The 18,341-nt window shown below is 38.0% G+C and overlaps 1 protein-coding gene across 1 annotated transcript; it reads left to right on the top strand.

The window, feature by feature from the left end:
• Window positions 1–5,736: 5,736 nt before the first annotated feature.
• LOC105445286 lies at window positions 5,737–17,135 on the top strand. The gene is made up of 10 exons (XM_030986281.1): window positions 5,737–5,962; window positions 6,489–6,550; window positions 7,600–7,806; window positions 8,641–8,795; window positions 10,285–10,426; window positions 11,130–11,306; window positions 12,486–12,618; window positions 14,211–14,368; window positions 14,837–15,016; window positions 16,553–17,135. Exons 2-10 carry the CDS (start codon window positions 6,493–6,495, stop codon window positions 16,825–16,827), a joined length of 1,485 nt encoding a protein of 494 aa, XP_030842141.1. The 5' UTR covers window positions 5,737–5,962; window positions 6,489–6,492; the 3' UTR covers window positions 16,828–17,135.
• Window positions 17,136–18,341: the final 1,206 nt, after the last annotated feature.

The raw sequence follows: 18,341 nt of genomic DNA on the forward strand, positions 1-18,341 counted from the left end.
GTTAAAGTTACACAACCATTTAAAGACCATTGTACTTTGTATCTTGCCATGCAGGTACAGTAAGATGACTTCCCACCAGAACATGCGTAAGATGGTCGAGCAGCTGAAGATGGAAGCCGAGGTGAAACCCATGCTGGTCTCCCAGGCTGCTCAGAGTCTCAAAGACTACTGTGAGAAGCACTACTCAAGCGACATGCTGTTGACTGGAATGTCCCCTACAGGAGACAACCCGTACAAGGACAAAGCCAAGTGCTTGCTACTCTAAAGCTAGTTCATCATCAGCTAGTCAATCCTTCCACCCACCCACCCACCCACCCACCAACCCTTCATTTTCAGCCAGCATCCGTGCTAGATCAATATTGTTTGAACAGATCTCCTTCATCGTAGCTGTTCTCTGTGGGACAACCGTTGGAAAGTACTGTACAGCCATTTCCCTGTTGCCTGCATGTGCCTATGTGCAAAGTTGACAGGAAGTGATGACACTACACTTCCAAATCATATAAGAACAGACCTTTATTCAGTGGATTTACATTTTGTTAACTACAAGTGAAATGTGACAGATATGGTTTATTCGGAGCAAGAAGGGCTTTAACTCTTTTGAAGAATGTGAATTGGCGCCCTTCTGGCTCCAGGCAGTCTGTACATCTGCCCCTCTCCCTACAAATTGGTATCTCTTCATTCAAATCTACCTAATATCCTTTCACATCTGACTAACAGATGTCTACGAAAGAAAACCCAAATTTGTGAAATATCATACATGTTATTGTGCAAGTACAATCAGAACAGTCAATGCATGATTATTTCTGTTTAACATTCTTGTATTACTTAGAGAAGTACACCTCTTAATTTTTGTATGTAGTATTTATTTTTCTCCTTTTTCTGATTCATATCATTGGATCTGCTTTTGTTTGTTTGTTTTTGCCTATTCTCATCATAGCATGTTAAATAGGAGGTTATTTTAAAGTTGTGTCAAAATAAGAAGAGGTTGATATAGTCCTGTGGGAATACACCTGAAATACTCTACCCACGTGTAATGCAAATGTGTGGAAAATAAAACTTGATAGTGGAAACGTCCTGTGATGTGTGGTACAGATTGGATGCATTAAGTGTTTCTGTGAGAGCATAGGGATTTATCTGAGATTCCCTAATTCTTGTGGGCAAAATATCAAGAGAGAGAAAAATAGTTTTCAAGGTAATGGAGAATGAAAGATGTTTATGCCACACGAAGCATGTAATTGCATTCAGGTTTGTAAGTGCTCTGACGCAGTAACACCGCAACTTTCCAGTGCAGAAGCTAAATCCCAACAATAACCATCTTCTCAATGCAAGCTTCAATGACTAATTTTGAGTTGACGCTTTACATGCATCCTTGCGTTGTCTATGTTGGACAGTGTAGGAAACTCACGTCACAATACCACACGTCAGAAATGATTTATGCACAAAATCGCACATCTCAAACTGCCATTATATTGTGATTCTACTTTGGTCTTTATTTTTTTGCACAATTACTCAGAGTGCTTCTTCTCAAAAGAATTAAAATTTCAGGGTGAGAAATTCATCCGTGCTGATAGTAAACAACTTGTACATTATTTTGTTTTTATAAATATGTACATGTTTATACAATATGATTATTGTAGTTAAAAATTGAGAACATGTTTTACTTCATTTGTTTTGTTAGTGCATCATTGAGCTCTATTTTACAAATGGAGTTATGAGAGTGTAAAACCGTAAAAAAAAAAAACACACATCAAAGTGTAGGTATAATCTGCAGTGGGTAAATTGACTTTTTCTAGATAAGGTATGAAGCAAATACTTGTATCACATGTGGCGATTTTGAATTTATTTTATTTGTATTTTGCTTTAAATGTACATGTATGTGCCAGTTTTTATTTACTATTTTTCTGAACTTAGAGAGTGAGGATGACCAAAATAGACAGGTGGTGGTCTGTTATGATTTAGTAAGTGCCAGTGCAGTGACACTCTTTATGTATAATATTTGAATATTTTTTATCACAATTTGTGTGATAACGTTGAAAATGAATACCCCCTCTCATTGTAAAAGTTACATTTCCATGATGCCTTATGATATATTTTGACTGATCTAAATAAGAGTCGATGCACTTTTGCACACTGTTCCAACCTGACCTTCTCTGAAGAAATCAAGGTATTTAACGTATTAGGAAGCGAATGAAAACTGCTCAGTTTATATGAACCAATGTCTGGCTCTCCCGAGTCATATATAGGGAGATATTAGCAGGAAATAGAAATCAATTTGAAGGGGGAAACTTTGATCTATAAAATGTGCTCCTCTGTGGCTCTGTAGTCTGTAGATATTGGTTGCATCCTAATTGTGACTTGATTGATAAATTCCTAGGCAGTTTCACTGAACATGGCTGTGTAATGAAAATGAAAGTGCAGTTTTATTACATTGAACATTATGAAGTGGTTTTTATGAGTCGGTGCTTTTGGTTTATCACTTATCAGTGCTAGAAAGCCCAGGATGTACAGGTAACCGTTCATTCAATTATTAGAAAGAAAAACTCCCCACCATCAGCAATGTCTATGCAAGTGAATAAAACGAAGCAAAGTCTGAACTGAAGCCTGTAATAATCTGCAAGTATCATCAAATAATTTTTTATAACAATAAAACAGTGATGCAAATTAATTTTATTCACAAAGAGGATTTTCCCTACAGATCAACTTTTTTGATGAAGAATATATAGGAAAAGGAGCAAAAACGATCAAAGAATGCAAAGAAACAGTATTGATGGATCAAATGATGGACAAATTGGATTAATTATGCAGTTAGTTTTTCTGTCTCTTTTCTACTCAAACATACTTTGTGTCTTCATTTTTACATATATATATGCCTAAGAAAGTGACTGCTACAATAATAATAATATCTGTAAAGTGCTTAGAAACAGTATTTCGTATTAAGCACAATATAAATCCAGGTTATTATTGTTATTATCATTACAATCATAACAATCATAATTATCTCTAGATTATTACAGTGAGTTTCCTATCAAATTAAATAATCAAGACAAATAATGAGCTCATTATTTTCTCTTTATATCATCAAATGTTTGAAATGGCTTCCAGTATCATGACAAAGTAATTGAAATTAACTGTACATAGTAGATATTGTGTCTTGTTTCTGTTTCAATCATTAAGACTTGTACAGATATGCTACGGACATGGTTAACCATGGATTTCTTTTCCTCATAATGATGTAAATGTAATGTGTCTCACATTTCTGTATCTTGAACCACACAGAGCTAAGTGAATACACGCATAGGACCTTTGCTAGGCGCAGTTGCTTTCATTTACACATTGTTATAAAAAAAAAACTCAGAGGCTTACCATGGCATATCTGAACTAGCCGTTAGGCTTCAAGTTTTTAATAGAGGTCCATTTTGAAAATCTTGATTCTTGAATCTAGTGAGATTTTTTTAATTGTCATTTCGAATCTAAACTTGTTGCGGTAGATTGGGTAATGACTGCGTGTAGATGGATGCATTTGTATGTGTGCCATCTGCGCAATCACCCATGAAAAGCCCAATTAAGTATGTGTTATATGACAATTGAAATCATTTCACTGAAATCAAGATCAAGTAATTTTCAGAATACCACCCCTGATCTTTCTTCATCAGCAAGGATAGAGACCATGAGATGAAACTATAGCCTTTGTTTTTAGAAAATATTCTTTATTAGAATGGGCATTATTATAGGTTTGACCTTCATGACATGGTTTGACCTTCATGACATGTTTGACCTTCATGACACAGTTTGACTTTCACAGCATGGTTTGTCTGTTAATCTAATATTCTTTGAAATCAAGCTTATATTGAAGCAGCAATCATGTTAGGAAATTTACCCCTGGACAAATTACTAAATACTCATGAGTAGTTAGTGCTATGCCTTCTTCTTTTGAATTTGCACTTAATTGCACGATTTTCAGAATCTTAAGCTATGTCAGGATGGTGTAGTCAAAGAATTTCTAATTACTTGTAAAGACTCACAATGCCTTAAACAATTTCTGGGTATTTTTTCTTCTTTGCTTCTATGTACAGTGTAGCACTCACATGTAATAAAGGTAGACTTTCTTGTATACGACTGATTTTCCTAGTCCTTTCTTTCTGTACTCGCACGTCGTATGTCCTGACAGGTTTTCTGGACAGTTGGTTTAAAACAGTTATTTGAGGGAAGTTAATCTTTGAAGACGTATGTTAGACAGTATTATTAAGCACAAACAATTATGTTAGTTTATAGAGGGTGGGGCGTTAGATGAAGAGATGAGAGAAAGAAAGAAGGGAGGGCGGGGCGTTCTTGGTTCTTGGTTGGTTGGTTGGTCCTCCAAAATACTCGTCTGAGTTTTAACTGGAGGGCGTTCGATGAAGAGATGAGAGAAAGAAAGAAGGGAGGGCGGGGCGTTAGATGAAGAGATGAGAGAATAAAAGGAAGGGAGGGTGTGGCATTAGATGAAAAGATGAAAGAAATAAAGAAGGGAGGGGTGGGGCGTAAGATGAAAAGATGAGAGAAATAAAGAGGGGAGGGGAGGGGTGTAAGATGAAAAGATGAGAGAAATAAAGAGGGGAGGGGTGTGGCGTTAGATGAAGAGATGAGAGAAATAAAGAAGGGAGGGTGGGGCGTTAGATGAAGAGATGAGAGAAATAAAGAAGGGAGGGCGGGGCGTTAGATGAAGAGATGAGAGAGAAAGAAAGAAGGGAGGGTGTGGCGTTAGATGAACAGATGGGAGAAAGAAGGGAGGGCGGGGCGTTCTTGGTTCTTGGTTGGTTGGTCCTCCAAAATACTCGTCTGAGTTTTAACTGGAGGGCGTTCGATGAAGAGATGAGAGAAAGAAAGAAGGGAGGGCGGGGCGTTAGATGAAGAGATGAGAGAGAAAGAAAGAAGGGAGGGTGTGGCGCTAGATGAACAGATGGGAGAAAGAAGGGAGGGTGGGGCGTTAGATGAAGAGATGAGAGAGAAAAGGGTTGGTGAGGTCCAATTATAGGGAAAAAATTAAACTGAGAGTTCACGACAGGGAAATGAGTGAGAGAAAGGAAAAGTGGTCGATGAAAAAGAGAGAGAGAGAATGGAATGCAGAAACGATCGATTCAAGAGAAACAAAGACCAGCTGCTTCTTGAGGGAACAAAATAGGTTGACAAAATTAAAATTGCGAATAAGCTCCGAAATATTACACGCAAACTTGACTGTCAATAAATCAGGGCTGAGTATCGTCGTATAGAAGTAGAAGTATAGAAGTAGGGCCCTTCCTTATTAAGAGTTGTAATTATCTGGTTTGACCACCTCCAGTCAAAACTCTTCGGAGTATTTAGGAGGAAAAGAATCCAAGATCCAAGATCAGTTTTAAGTTTGATGAGCTTTTAACAAAGAAGGTTCCAGGCCCCGTGCCCCCTCTTCCTCTTCCTCCTCCTCCTCTTCCCCCTCCTCCTCCTCCTCCTCCTCCTCCTCCTTCTTCTTATCCAGACCTCCTCCTTTTACCATTATCATTATAACCACCTTTCCTTCTTTTATTATATTCTTTTCCTCCTAGTCTTCTTTTTTGTTTCATTCCCTCCTCGTCTCACTCCTTAATCTCATTTTTTTCCTCCTTCTCTACTTGTTCTTGTTCTTCTTCTTCTTCTTCTTCTTCTTCTTCTTCTTCTTCTTCTTCTCCTCCTCCTCCTCCTGTCCTCCTCCTCCTCCTCCTTTCCATGTTACATGCTCTTCATTTTCTCTAGCGCGTATGGGCGCAGTCTGGCTGAGCTTGCCTTGTCTAATGCGCGCTGCGCGGAATATATCAACGCAATATATACAGCACACACGTGAGTGCATAATTAATATGCATAATTATATGCAGACTAGAGAGAACGTACCTTCTGTGGATGGGTCATATAATTCCAAAAATTGTTACTCCTGAGTTTTTGATCATATTCACTGAACTGCAACATACTATTGGTAAGTGACAATTATATCTCTGCATTATTGTTATCCCATTCAAAGTATTTTGTTTTAATTAATTTTGTTTTCTAAGAAGAGGGGATGGGCGCAAGCAAAATAAAAATGCGTTCTCCAACTCTAAAAAAAATAATGTTAATCTCTCGGGTTTAATTTAGATTTTAAGCAAAATATGAATTAAGTAGCCACATTATATTCTATTTTCAAATATCTTGCATGAAAGAACCAAAAAACTCGACAATGTTGTTATGTTTTTAATAAACAAGTTCTAGAAGAATAGGAAGAAGGTAAAAAAGAAGAACAAGAACAAGAACAAGAACAAGAATAAGAAAGAAAAAAGAACAAGAACAAGAACAAGAACAAGAACAAGGAGAAAAAGAGGGGGTAAATTATTTCATATAGACTAGGTCTAGATCTACCTTCAGTTACAACTAACAGTGAATAAGGTGTTTGTTCATGTATTTGATCCTCTGCTTTCTGTATTGTATCGGATATCAATTATTTAATAATCATATCTTTGCTTCAGCATTATGATTGTAGTCTTCTTCATCATCGCGAGCATCTTCGTATTGACCGGATATGGGAACGGTAAGTCATGCATAATAATATCCCTCCCTCCCCCCCCCCCCACCCCCCCCCCCCCGAAAAAAAATCAAAATCAGTATTAATCAATCAATCAATCAATAAATAAAATTTAAAATATAAATAAGTAGTCTAGACCTAAGTGGTAATTCCATTAACTTGTTGAGCATTACAACAACAAAAAAAAATAAATAAATAGCTGTTATTATTTCAGAGGTGACTCCATGACGGAATATGCTCTATGTATATAGGTTTCATTAATTTTATTTGAACCAGCAGAAAATGATATCCGACTATAGGATTTAAGGTTGATGTGAAGAACTTTTATTTACATGAATGCATGGGACGTGACTGAAACAGGATAGTGTTCATAAGAGTATATTGAGCAGACTGTCTCAAAAGGTACAAATTGAATATAAAGATGAAATGTACTCACAGTGTTCAATCGATTTAAAACGTGATTCAGCATGTATATGATTCCTTTAAATTGATAATTATATAGATCCATATTAGTCTTAAGCAGCTCTTTTATCCTACCACGTGAGAGGGTGGACAGACAAACTCGGGGAGTTCAGAGAGTTTTTCTATGGATCGAGAGGCTCGATATTTTGGCTTGAGGGCCGGTCGATTTGTGGTCTGAGGGCCGCTTAATTATGTACGATTGACCGGTCGCTTCGAATTTCTCAATTGATTTTCAGTCCTAGTGAGCCCCCCCCCCCCCTCTCTCTCTCTCTCTCTCTCTCTCTCCCCCCTAAGTCTACCCCCTCTATCCTCAGCATCAGTCTGAATTCGACAAAGATTGTTTGGGAGGTTTACCAAATTTTATTTGTAATTTTCATACTTTTGACCTGGCTATGTATATTTTCATAGCATAAAGTGGTTTGAAATAAAAAAGACGGCGTAGTTTTTAGATCCCTGTTTTTTGTTGTTGTTTTTTTTTTTGGGGGGGGGGGCGGGAGGAGGGCCTTCATAAGGATTTAGGTTTTATGTATGTTCTTTTTTATGTTTGTTTGCAACACTATTTGATGATATGGCCATTATTCCCTCTTGTATAGTGGTCGATGTAGAATACACAGCGGATGTCTTGGATCTCTTTGGAGTGCACGTTATGACATCACCAAACAACCCTTTTGATTTCGATGTCGTGCCTCCTATAGCAGCACCGAATCAAAACGAGTTCATTCTGAGGTTCCGGGTCAGGTCTGGAGCTGATACTCATGTTGCTCTCTCGACCAACGGTCGACAAGAGATTTATGATATCGGTAAGTCATTGATTTACATCATCAGGCTCAGAAAGTAAATATTGAATGAAATGAAATAATCTTTATTTATTCCATAACATTTTTATAAAGTTTGACACTGCAGCAAATGGAGGTACACAATAATTGTTTGTTCTATATATCATGATGAACAAAACATCCAGTACAGCCAAACTTTAACTTTAGATTCAAATCAGAAATAAAAATCAAAGTGTCAAAAGTATACCAGTCCTAGACGTTGTTAGTCCAAACAAGCTCTGTTTCCAGACAGTACTGTTGATTTAAAACAGCAATTTGAAAAAGTTTACGTACAACATTTCATAAATCTTCAAAAACTTAGTATACGGTTAGCAATATTATAAAGGACCAACGAATTAATATTCATGATGGGTAAATGCTATTTGATAAATATTTTTCGTTTCGATCCTACGGCAAAAGAGAAGTCTTCATGTTTGTTAAGTGTCCGGATTGACACTCAACCCCCCCCCCCCCCCCCCATAAGTCAGTCTACGCAATGTCGTCTGTCTACCTCGTCCGGAATACATTTTCAAATAATATCTTCTTCTTTAAGATTTATAAGTGAAAGACTTGGATGAAAATTAATTCACATTAAGCTCAACATTTTGTTAACATTATTGTGACATCAAATCCTTGTTTTTAGTATTTAGACATATTTTATTTATAAACGGGAGGGGCTAATCCCCCCCCCCCCAACTACTTATAGAAATATATATTTCTATGTCAAGCGGAGGAAGGTAGGACGGCCCCTTGCCCTGCTAAACACGCCACTTATTTGCATTTCTTTGTTGTCGTCTCCCCCCCCCTCCCCCTCCCCAGTTTTCGGAAGGAACAGGAACCGGTACACAGCCGTGAGTCAATGTTCCAATAGTGGATGTAACGAGTTAGGGGCAGTTAAAATGCCAGATGCCGTCAGCTTTTATCAGATCCAAGATCTGTGGATAGGATACGACTACTCTCAACGTATCATACAGGTCAGTATGATTATCAATATCTATACAGTAAACAGGAATAACATGATAAGGCAAAAAAAAAATCATTTGGTTGTCCTCGATTGCTTTTCTGGAGTAGGGGCGGGCGGGCGGATTTTTTTTAAAATTATTTTTAGGGGGGTCTTTTTTTTTTTCTTCTTTTTTTTTGGAGATAAATATTTTTCCATAAATAAACACAAAAAAAAAAATCATTGGGATGTCAAGCATTTAAACAAACGAAGTCAATAAATACTTTAATATGGTAAAAGACTATTTTAATGTACAATGAATATCAAGACCAACACAGAAAGTATTTTTGGCTTTGAAATACAGCATCTTTTAAATCCCCACTGTACTACGTATAGCTATACTTGCGCCCTCTATATAGCAAACAATGCCTAATCGGTGACCATTGGTCCCCCATGATCCTCTTTATCTTGTTAACTGGGAGCTGATTTGATGAGATAGCCACCTGTCCAGTGACTTTGCAGGGTGGTCTAATCCCTCCTGTAAACTAGTACAGATGGGCTTTAAGGATGAGTTAAAGAATGAACAGCATTTTGACATAGACAAATAAAAATGGCAAGTTTAATAAATACAGAATTGCCAACTGAAATGACCAAACTGGCAACGGGACCGATTTTGATCCTTGCAAAATGCATAAAATGGTATGTTTGGCGTATAAGATTGCTCCCCCCCCCCCTCCAAAAAAAAAAAAAAAAAAAGTGAATTAAAAAAAAAAAAGATATATATATATATATATATATATATATATATATATATATAAATACGAGCGGCCCGAAAATGACGAGCGGGCGGTCGAGGACAACCAAATGAATTTTGTGGGGGCCTATATATGGAATGGGCCTATTCTCTTGATTTGATTTGATTTTTTTATTTCTTTTTTATTTTCTTTTTCTTTTGCATTTTACAATATATAACGAACAAACACTGCAAATTTACACAATTGACAAAAGAATATAATGTAGAATAAAGTAAGGCTGGCTGTAACTAATCGAAAACATCAAGCAGGAGGGTTTACAAAGTAAGCAAAGCTTGATAGCATGACTACCATCAATGGGTACATAATAAAACTTATCTTCTTCAATTGTTTTATTTTTTTATTAACCGTATAGTCAGTCGTCGACGCATAGGCCCAAGTCGCAAAGACTGATATTTATATTTCAGATGAGAAGGAAAACAATTAGGGGATGGGGGCACTAATTAAAACAACTTCATTTAAAATATCCCTCCCCTCCTGAATAATCATTTTAGACAGTAGGCCTACTACCCGAAGTATGAACAAAACACATAAAGTAGACAACAGAACTACAATGAAAATCGCATGGCCTGCAGGAAGAGCAGTATTGATACTGATGCGGCTACCTTGGGTAAATTTGACCCAATTATTCATCATCATGATTGTTTTAATTCAATAATTATTATCATCGATGTGTTAAAATCGAATAAGATTGTTTGTTTTTATGTTTAGGTTGGTCGAGGAGCAGACAGCATCCCGAGGCTTGAAGTGGTGGTTCCTACACCTCTAAGTCTGGCTGAACTTGGATTCAGTACATCTGGTGGTACCGAGGGATACTGGTGGTTACCCGATGATTACCTAGTCCAAAGCTGCGGTGAGTAAGATGGATGTTTGAATTCATTAAATGTTTCGATCGGCTTCTATAGATTAGAGTTCATTAATTATGCTCTTTAAAGTGATCAGGTAACATTGTTGAAAGTTGATGAAAAAAATGCGTATTTTTTGTATGAAATGTTACTTTTTATATTCCTTCTACTGTATTTAGCCCTCTAACATTAAAAAAAAAACCTGAAAAAATTCTCAAACCACAAAGATATATTAATGGTTTACTCTGAAGGCGTCACTGTGCAACAGCCTCTGACAGTAAATTCTCCCGACCAATTTTGAATATTCCCAACCCATTTTCCTTGAAAATAAGACATAAGACAGGCTAGTTCAGGGTATTATTTTACAGCTTTACTTTCAGCTTCTTCTAATTAATGTGCAAAATCTTTATGATAGCTGTAATAATTATTAATATGACAAGACCTGGGGCGGATCCAGTCGGCGGTGAAGGCGGGGGCCTAAGGGGGGGGGGGGGGGGGGGGGGGGCTCAATTCGTGAGATTTTTTTTTTTTACTTAACACGCCCACCCCCCCCCCCCTCCCCGCTCTTTGAGGAAAACAAATGTAAAATTGTGGTTACCATCTTATTTTTTTTTTTTAATTAAAGGTGTCTTTTATTCCTTTTTTGCCACCCCCTCCTCCTCCATGTAGACAAGACACTTCACTCTATTTTCCTCTCCTTTCTCACTGTAGGGTCATTGTTGTACGAGACTGATGGGATATATTCACATCGCTATACCCTCCCTGTCATACCCCGGTTATCTTCTAGAAGTTTCGAGTTCGATTTTTACGTCATGGCCCTCGCCGATGTCCATATCCTTCTCGCATCAGAGGTAGAGTTATCAGACGATGAACCGGCGTACGAGATTGGTGAGAACATTCAGCTGGAGAGGAGGCAGAACTTTTTTTGAAATGCATCATGGAGCTGTTGCTCACTCCCTCCCTCCCTCCCTCTCTCTAAGTCTCTCCGTAACCACCCCCATCTCTCTCTCTCTCTCTCTCTCTCCCTCCCTCCCTCCCTCTCTCTCTCTCTCTCTCGTTTATCTTTCTCTCTTTTTATCTCTCTTTCCCCTTTCTGTCTGTCTCTCTCTCTGTCTCTCGATTTCGTTCTCCTCACTCCCACCCTCCGTTCTACTCTCTCTTTCTCTATCCTCCTCCTCTTATCCTCTGTCTTTCTCACTCACTCACTCTCTGTTTATCATGGATGATGAATGTAAAATATAATCGGCTTATAAGATCATCCTGTTCGAGCAGTACTCCAGAAATGTTTATACCTAATACCTGAATACCTGTAATTCGTAAATATCAACCAAGGAGGCAGCTTTAAAAAAAAGTATTATATTTAAATCATCGTGTCTTGAGTATTTCACCCCCCCCCCCCTTCCCTCTAACAAACAAAAACGGATTCTTGTATACCATTTTCGCTCCTATAATGATTATTTAGCCATATGCAGTCTTATAATCACAGGACTTAACGCGATTAACATTTCGATGCCAACATGCTTAAATTTCTCCCTTTTTTGTAAGTATATTATTTATTACATTTTGAAGCTGTTTTAATAAGATTTCTAAATATTCGTCTAGCCAATGAAACAGCCTCAAATCATTTTCACTCGGTACGTGTGTATTTGTTACTTCTTTCCAGCTCTGGCTGCTACCTCATGCGATTATTAACTCATACTATATAATTGTTTTAAATGTGTTGATTTTGTAAAAGACTAAGAATCAAATATAGTAGTACTTGAGTAACTTTACCAAAATAACAATTACAGTTATTATTATTAATACTTTTTTCTCTTCTTTCCTTTTCTTTATTTTTATGTATGCATCCTCCCCCCCCCCCCCCCCCCCCCGTTTGAAGGACCAGTATCAACAACACTTACACTGGGCCACGGGAGCTGGCATGTGTGTACGGCAGGTCCATCGCACCCCTGTATATCGGGGGGGGGGGGGGGTTGTAAAAAGATATGGTGCATTCTTAGAAATGAATGTAAAGCAACTTAATATCAAATCAAACAACTCATACTGGTTTTCTTTGCCCACATACAGTGCTTGGCAGTGCATCGAATACTGAGTCTGAGATCCGTCGATGTAAGCTTACAATCGAGTGCTGTCCATCTATTGCCTCCGCTCAAACACCCCAAATATTGAGCGAAGTAGCACTCTTGAAATTCACTATCAGGTCTGTTCATTTATTTATTTATTTTTTTTGTTTATTAATAGCAGTAACCCCCTGAAACAGTTTGCAATTTGAACATCAATCAGTGAAGTGTGCATGTTGAACCCTCGTGGTGCCGCCTGTGGCATGTTTGTAAAGAGAATTTGAAACAATAATTATTTCCTATAGTGTGTATTCAAAAAAGGTAAGAAATGCTGATTCATTGCCCGTAAAGAATACTTCTCCATATGCCTGAACCATCTTTGCTGGTTATAATGTTAAAGAAACTCTAGACTGTTCGCGATCCCTTTTGCAGCAAACATCAAAATTCTGTAGAATTTTCCAAGAATTATGAATATGTCACGAATGTCCTATATATTAAACGTTAGCAGCGTCCTGGTATTCAAATTATGCAAGGAAACCCGTTCACTGTCAGACACTATTGAGTGACTGACTGACTTTTTTTTTTCTTTGGTAATAACATGAGCTTTTGTCTACATCAATAATACCCCACTTCTTGTAATGGCCAAAATTAAACCGATTGAATCTTTGCGCAGCACAAAGCATATACGACCATTCGGTACAAGGGTCTGAAAATCAGACTATTTACTAAAAGGATTGCAATCTCTAAAGTCAACTCGACAACTAACGGTCGTTATTTTCACTCGAAAATACATTTTCAAGCCCTTTCGTTTGAAGGAAGTTCTAAAGTGGTATTATCTTCCAAATGCCGTTGGAATTTAACATTTTCTTTTTTCTTTGCCTGCAGATGGGACATACTGACATGTAGTACCTTTAACTCAATATTTCAAGTGATTTTCCGAAAAAATAACTTACGATCTTCTACCCCTAACAAATCATGTGGGTCTGCTCTCCTAAGCCCCCCCCCCCCCCCTTTCCCTCGTCAGTAACCACCGGATCACCCCTTCGTTAAAACAAAGGTATAATCCTTTTTTATTTCAAAATCAATTGATGATAATATGAAAATCGTCTTTCAGCTTGGATGTTAAAGGTACTATGTCCCATTTGCAGGCCAAAAAATTAAAATTGTTAATTCCAACGGCATTTGAAAGACAATACTAATTTAGAACTTCCCTAAAAAAAGAGGGCTTGAAAATGTCTTTAAGTGGGAAAATAACGAGTATTAGTTGTCGAATCGACTTAGGAGCTATACAGCCAGTAAGTGATAGTGTGATTTTTTAGACCATTGTACCGAATGGTCGTACGTTTTATGCTGCGCAAAGATTCAATCAGTTTAATTTTGGCCATTACAAGAAGTGGGTTATTGATGTAGACAAATGATCATGTACCCTTTACAGCTCATTTTATGTATGATAATACCAAAGATGAAAAAAAGCCAGTCAGTCACTCAATAGTGTCTGCCAGTGAAGTCTAGCAATTAAACGGGTTTCCTTGCATAATTAAAATATTAGGACACTGCTAACGTTTAAATTTCACAGATAGGACATACATGACATATTCATAATTCCTGCAAAGTTCTACATAATTTGATGTTGGCTGCAAAAGGGACATAGTATCTTTAAAGTAAATAAATCTTCAGAATAATACAATATTATTATGGTAACATTATTAACCAATATCTGCTCTGTGTTCAGATATAATTATGGACTGTTGAAGATATTCTCTGGTGATGAGGAGACACCCTTTCTCAGTGTCCTTGACCCCTCCCCCATCTCAGTACGAACTATCGCCTACTCAACAGGACCTAACAATGGGGGCATCTTTGAGTTTCCCTCAAAGGGTATTACGTCAGGTATTTGTTCCATTCATTTATTTATAGGTTATTTGTGCAAATGAATAGACCCAATGTAATTTAGAGTTATTCAAATTCTATTCATGTGAAAGTAATTATACCTAAAAAACATATTAAAATTCCAGTCAAAATAGGAAATTTTAAGGGGTAACCCATAACTAATTGCAACATTTTTATTCCACTACTATCATTATACAATAGTGCATTGGAGTCCGGTCCAATTATTAACGTACTAAACTTTTAGACAAAATGTGATTGTGAAATATAAGACAAAATATTATTTTTCCCACATATCTTTATCAAACACTCAATTGAAACTGCTTGTTAGTGTTTACACTAATGATTTTAACTGCTTATAAACATGATGACCCCATTCTCATGTTTTTCCTAGGTTTATAGATGTTCACACTTATATTTTTAATAACTGCATGCAAATTACCATGATGAATTATTCTCATAATTGCCTAGGTTTATTGACGTTCGACACCGAAGCGGATAGCCCTTTCAACCTTGACCTCCCTCTCGTACCCGTGGAAAAGGCTTACAATGTAAATTTTACATTCCTCGTCAAAGCAGAAAAATCTGTGGTCATTGTCTTCTCACCTGTAATCAACATCAATGAATACAGTGGACTGCTCTATGAGATAGGTAGGTAGACCGGCACAGGGGCCAGACCAGGATTCAAGGTGGGGGGGGGGGGGGGGTCCGGAAAAAATGACAAGCAAAACAAACAAAAAAAGAAATTAGTCAATCAATGAATAAATAGACAATAAAGATTCTACATTTTTAATGTTAGGCCTTCTCTATTTTCCGGGTCTCAAAATAATGTGATAGGCGGTCATAGTTCTGTTGTGTATAAAAGGTATGCTGGATATTTTTTGTTTTAATTGTGCCCCCACCCCCCCCCCCCCCCCAACACACACACAAATATACACTCCTTAAAGCACCACTGGGTAGACGCACCAATTCAGCTTCATTATGATCCGCCTATGTTTAGCTACTTTTGACAGGGAAAGTTACTGTGTTTACAATAATAATGATAAGTATTTAGATCAATTGATAATGGACAGGAAGAAATTGATATGGGAACCCCTGGTTTATTCAGGGAGGTGATAAAGAAGGAGTGGAATCAAGCCGCTCTCCTTAGACCCCATGCTCCTTATATAGCTCCAAGTCGCCGAAAAGTTATGCGCTAATCTGCAACCGTTGACCAGGTGGTGAGATAAAAGAACGCGTGAAATATCAGGATTTAGGATTCCTACATCAGAAAATGGTATCTCAGCAAATGTTCGCTGTCCCTTTCAATGATTTCTCATCAATTGTTGAATGTGTAATGAGTTGAACAAGCGAACTCAAACTTTTGTAATTTTTATACTTTTTTATCGACTGCAAAAATACAAAAAGCACGCAAAAGCTCGCATTTGCAAACTTAAAGTTATCGAAGATTGTAAATCATCTATTTAATGACGGGATATTGAATCATGCGAAAATAATCGGACTATCCTAAAATATTGAGTTTTTGTCAGGATCTAATTCTTCTTTTACCAACTCTGACACACAAATTATAGGAAGGGCTAAATACTAAAGTACTAAATTTGAAAAATTGTTTTATGCACTATTCCCAATACAATCCCCATATAAAGTTTATAATTTACACTAAAAATTGTCTGGTAATTTAATAAAATATGAAACTGGTGCCTGGCCTGCGAGATTCCCCGCAGTGGAAGAGTGGCTCTTAGCATGGAACTTCAAAGCCAAATGGAATGTGGTATCCCATTATTACGCTTTAGAACTCACGGATGCGTTTTAAGAAAATAACTTCTATATCACCTCCCTGGTCAGTCAAAACTTGAGGGCTGTTACATGTATGCAGTGGCGGATCCAGGGAGGCGGGGGCGGGGGGCAGGCCCCCTCTCCGGCCCCCCAAAAAGTAAAATCATTTTTATTTATTTATTTTTTGCTCAATGGGGGGGGGGGGGGGGGGGTGTTGAGTTTTTTTTTAAAGCACTCATTACCCCCCCCCCCCTCTCTCTCTCTCTCTCTCTCTCCCGCGTTGAGCAAAACAAAATGTAATCCTTACCCTAAAAGTTGGTCGGGCGCGTAATTCACCAGATGTTGGTTAATATTAGCCAAGATAACAGACATTATAAAGAAATATCTTTTTTTTTGTCCCTGCTCCCTCAGTGATCGGCGGTTTGAACGGCCTGACGACCATACGTTTATGCTCGGATTGCGACACATCAGCAAGTGTTGAGGACCATCAACCCCTCAATCAGAATGAATTCCGTCGCTTCAGGATCAATTTCTACGATGGATACATCAACCTGTTCGAGGAGCGGAGAGATCAGCCAACACTCTACTATCAAGATACCAACCCTCAAGGGGTGAGGGCTGTCGGCTTCACCACCCGTGATGGGGCAACAGGACGTTTTGTTTTCTCCACCTGCAATCTATACTAATGAAACTGAACGGTGATGGTCTGTTTAATATCTCTTTGGTCTGTTGGTCAACTTGGGTCATTCGGGTCAAACAAAATGTATTTCAGTGCCACAGGAAAATGTTTTGTTGCAGAGAATTCGTTTAAAAAAAATATGATGAAAGAGAGAGAGAAAGAAAGAGAGAGATAGAAAAAAATGGGGGAAGGGAGCGTTGGTAAAGTTGTATTAAGGATTTAGAATTAAGACAGTGAGTAGATACCAAAATATAGTTGTTATAAATCGTAATTAATAATAATCGTACTATATATACCGGTATATTTTTTTGAAGCTTCGTCATTGTTTTGTGTTTTAATTTGGGAAAGATTTCTTTTCATTCAAAATAATTGAGTTGTGTATATTGTGTACTCTATATGCTATGTAATGTAATTTGAAATAATTTGTATTTGTGTATGGTGTACATGTAGACATAATTTTTATGTAGAAATATTCTGTATATTGGGTATGTTGTTAATGCTGCCGGACTTATCCAAGTGTTTGAATTTTTATTTTACGCAATATGCATGTCAAACTCACACAACACATAAAAATGTGTGTATGAGTATGCAGTGGGTAGGGCACTATTTTTTCAATATGAAAATGTTCAATTTATGTTTATTTCATGGAACTTGTGGTAGATTACTACCACAACCTGGCCCCAACCCCAACACGTGCTACTACTAGGCCTGCTGCTACTGTTGAGAGAGGGAGGGAGGGAGAGAGAGGGAGAGGGAGAAAGAGAGAGAGGAGAGCAAGTGCGGATCTACCTCCTTCCACTGAGCGAAATATTGGTCGGCCCGATTTTCAAATTTCGTCCCCGCCCCTTAGCAAAAAGCTAGATTCGCCCCAGGAGAGAAAGAGAGAGAGAGAGAGAGAGAGAGGGTAGAACTGTACATGCAAGACCGAAGATTATTTTTTCTTCAAATGATATTCCACTTTTCTACAGTAATTTTTGTCTAATATTGTAATAAAAAATATAACCACCAGTTAATAATGTCTCCACCTTTGTTGCAGTTGGCATTGTTTGTTTGTTTGTTCTCAATAGATGGTTTATGTTGTCCCGTCTGCCTTGCCTTTGGATACATTCATAATGTCATACATAATATAAACTGAATAAGAGCGCGACACTCTTATGTAAAACATGTCTTCATGCACTTTATACTCACCGTCCTGGCCCGCAGTGGCGTAATGAGCAAAAACATTTTTTTGGGGGGAGGCAGGAACAAAAATCCACATCACCACCACTCTTACATGTTACATGCAGGCCCCGCGGAACGTTTTTTCAAAGTGGGGGGGGGGGGGGGGGCGGGCTAAAGTATTAACGATCAGGCGGAGCGTAAATTGGCGTGAGGTCCAGGTTAAAGCCCCGGCCGGGGTCAAGGGGCGGAGCATATTTTGATACCTTATTTGGGTATTACTTGGCCTGGCTCCTGGGGGCAGAGTTTTGGTCATTAAATTACTGTCAGAAACTGATGAGCATCCAGGGGCCCGCGTTAGGG

This window comes from Strongylocentrotus purpuratus, unplaced genomic scaffold (assembly GCF_000002235.5).
Source record: "Strongylocentrotus purpuratus isolate Spur 01 unplaced genomic scaffold, Spur_5.0 spur5_scaffold_15, whole genome shotgun sequence".
Lineage (NCBI taxonomy): Eukaryota > Metazoa > Echinodermata > Echinoidea > Camarodonta > Strongylocentrotidae > Strongylocentrotus > Strongylocentrotus purpuratus.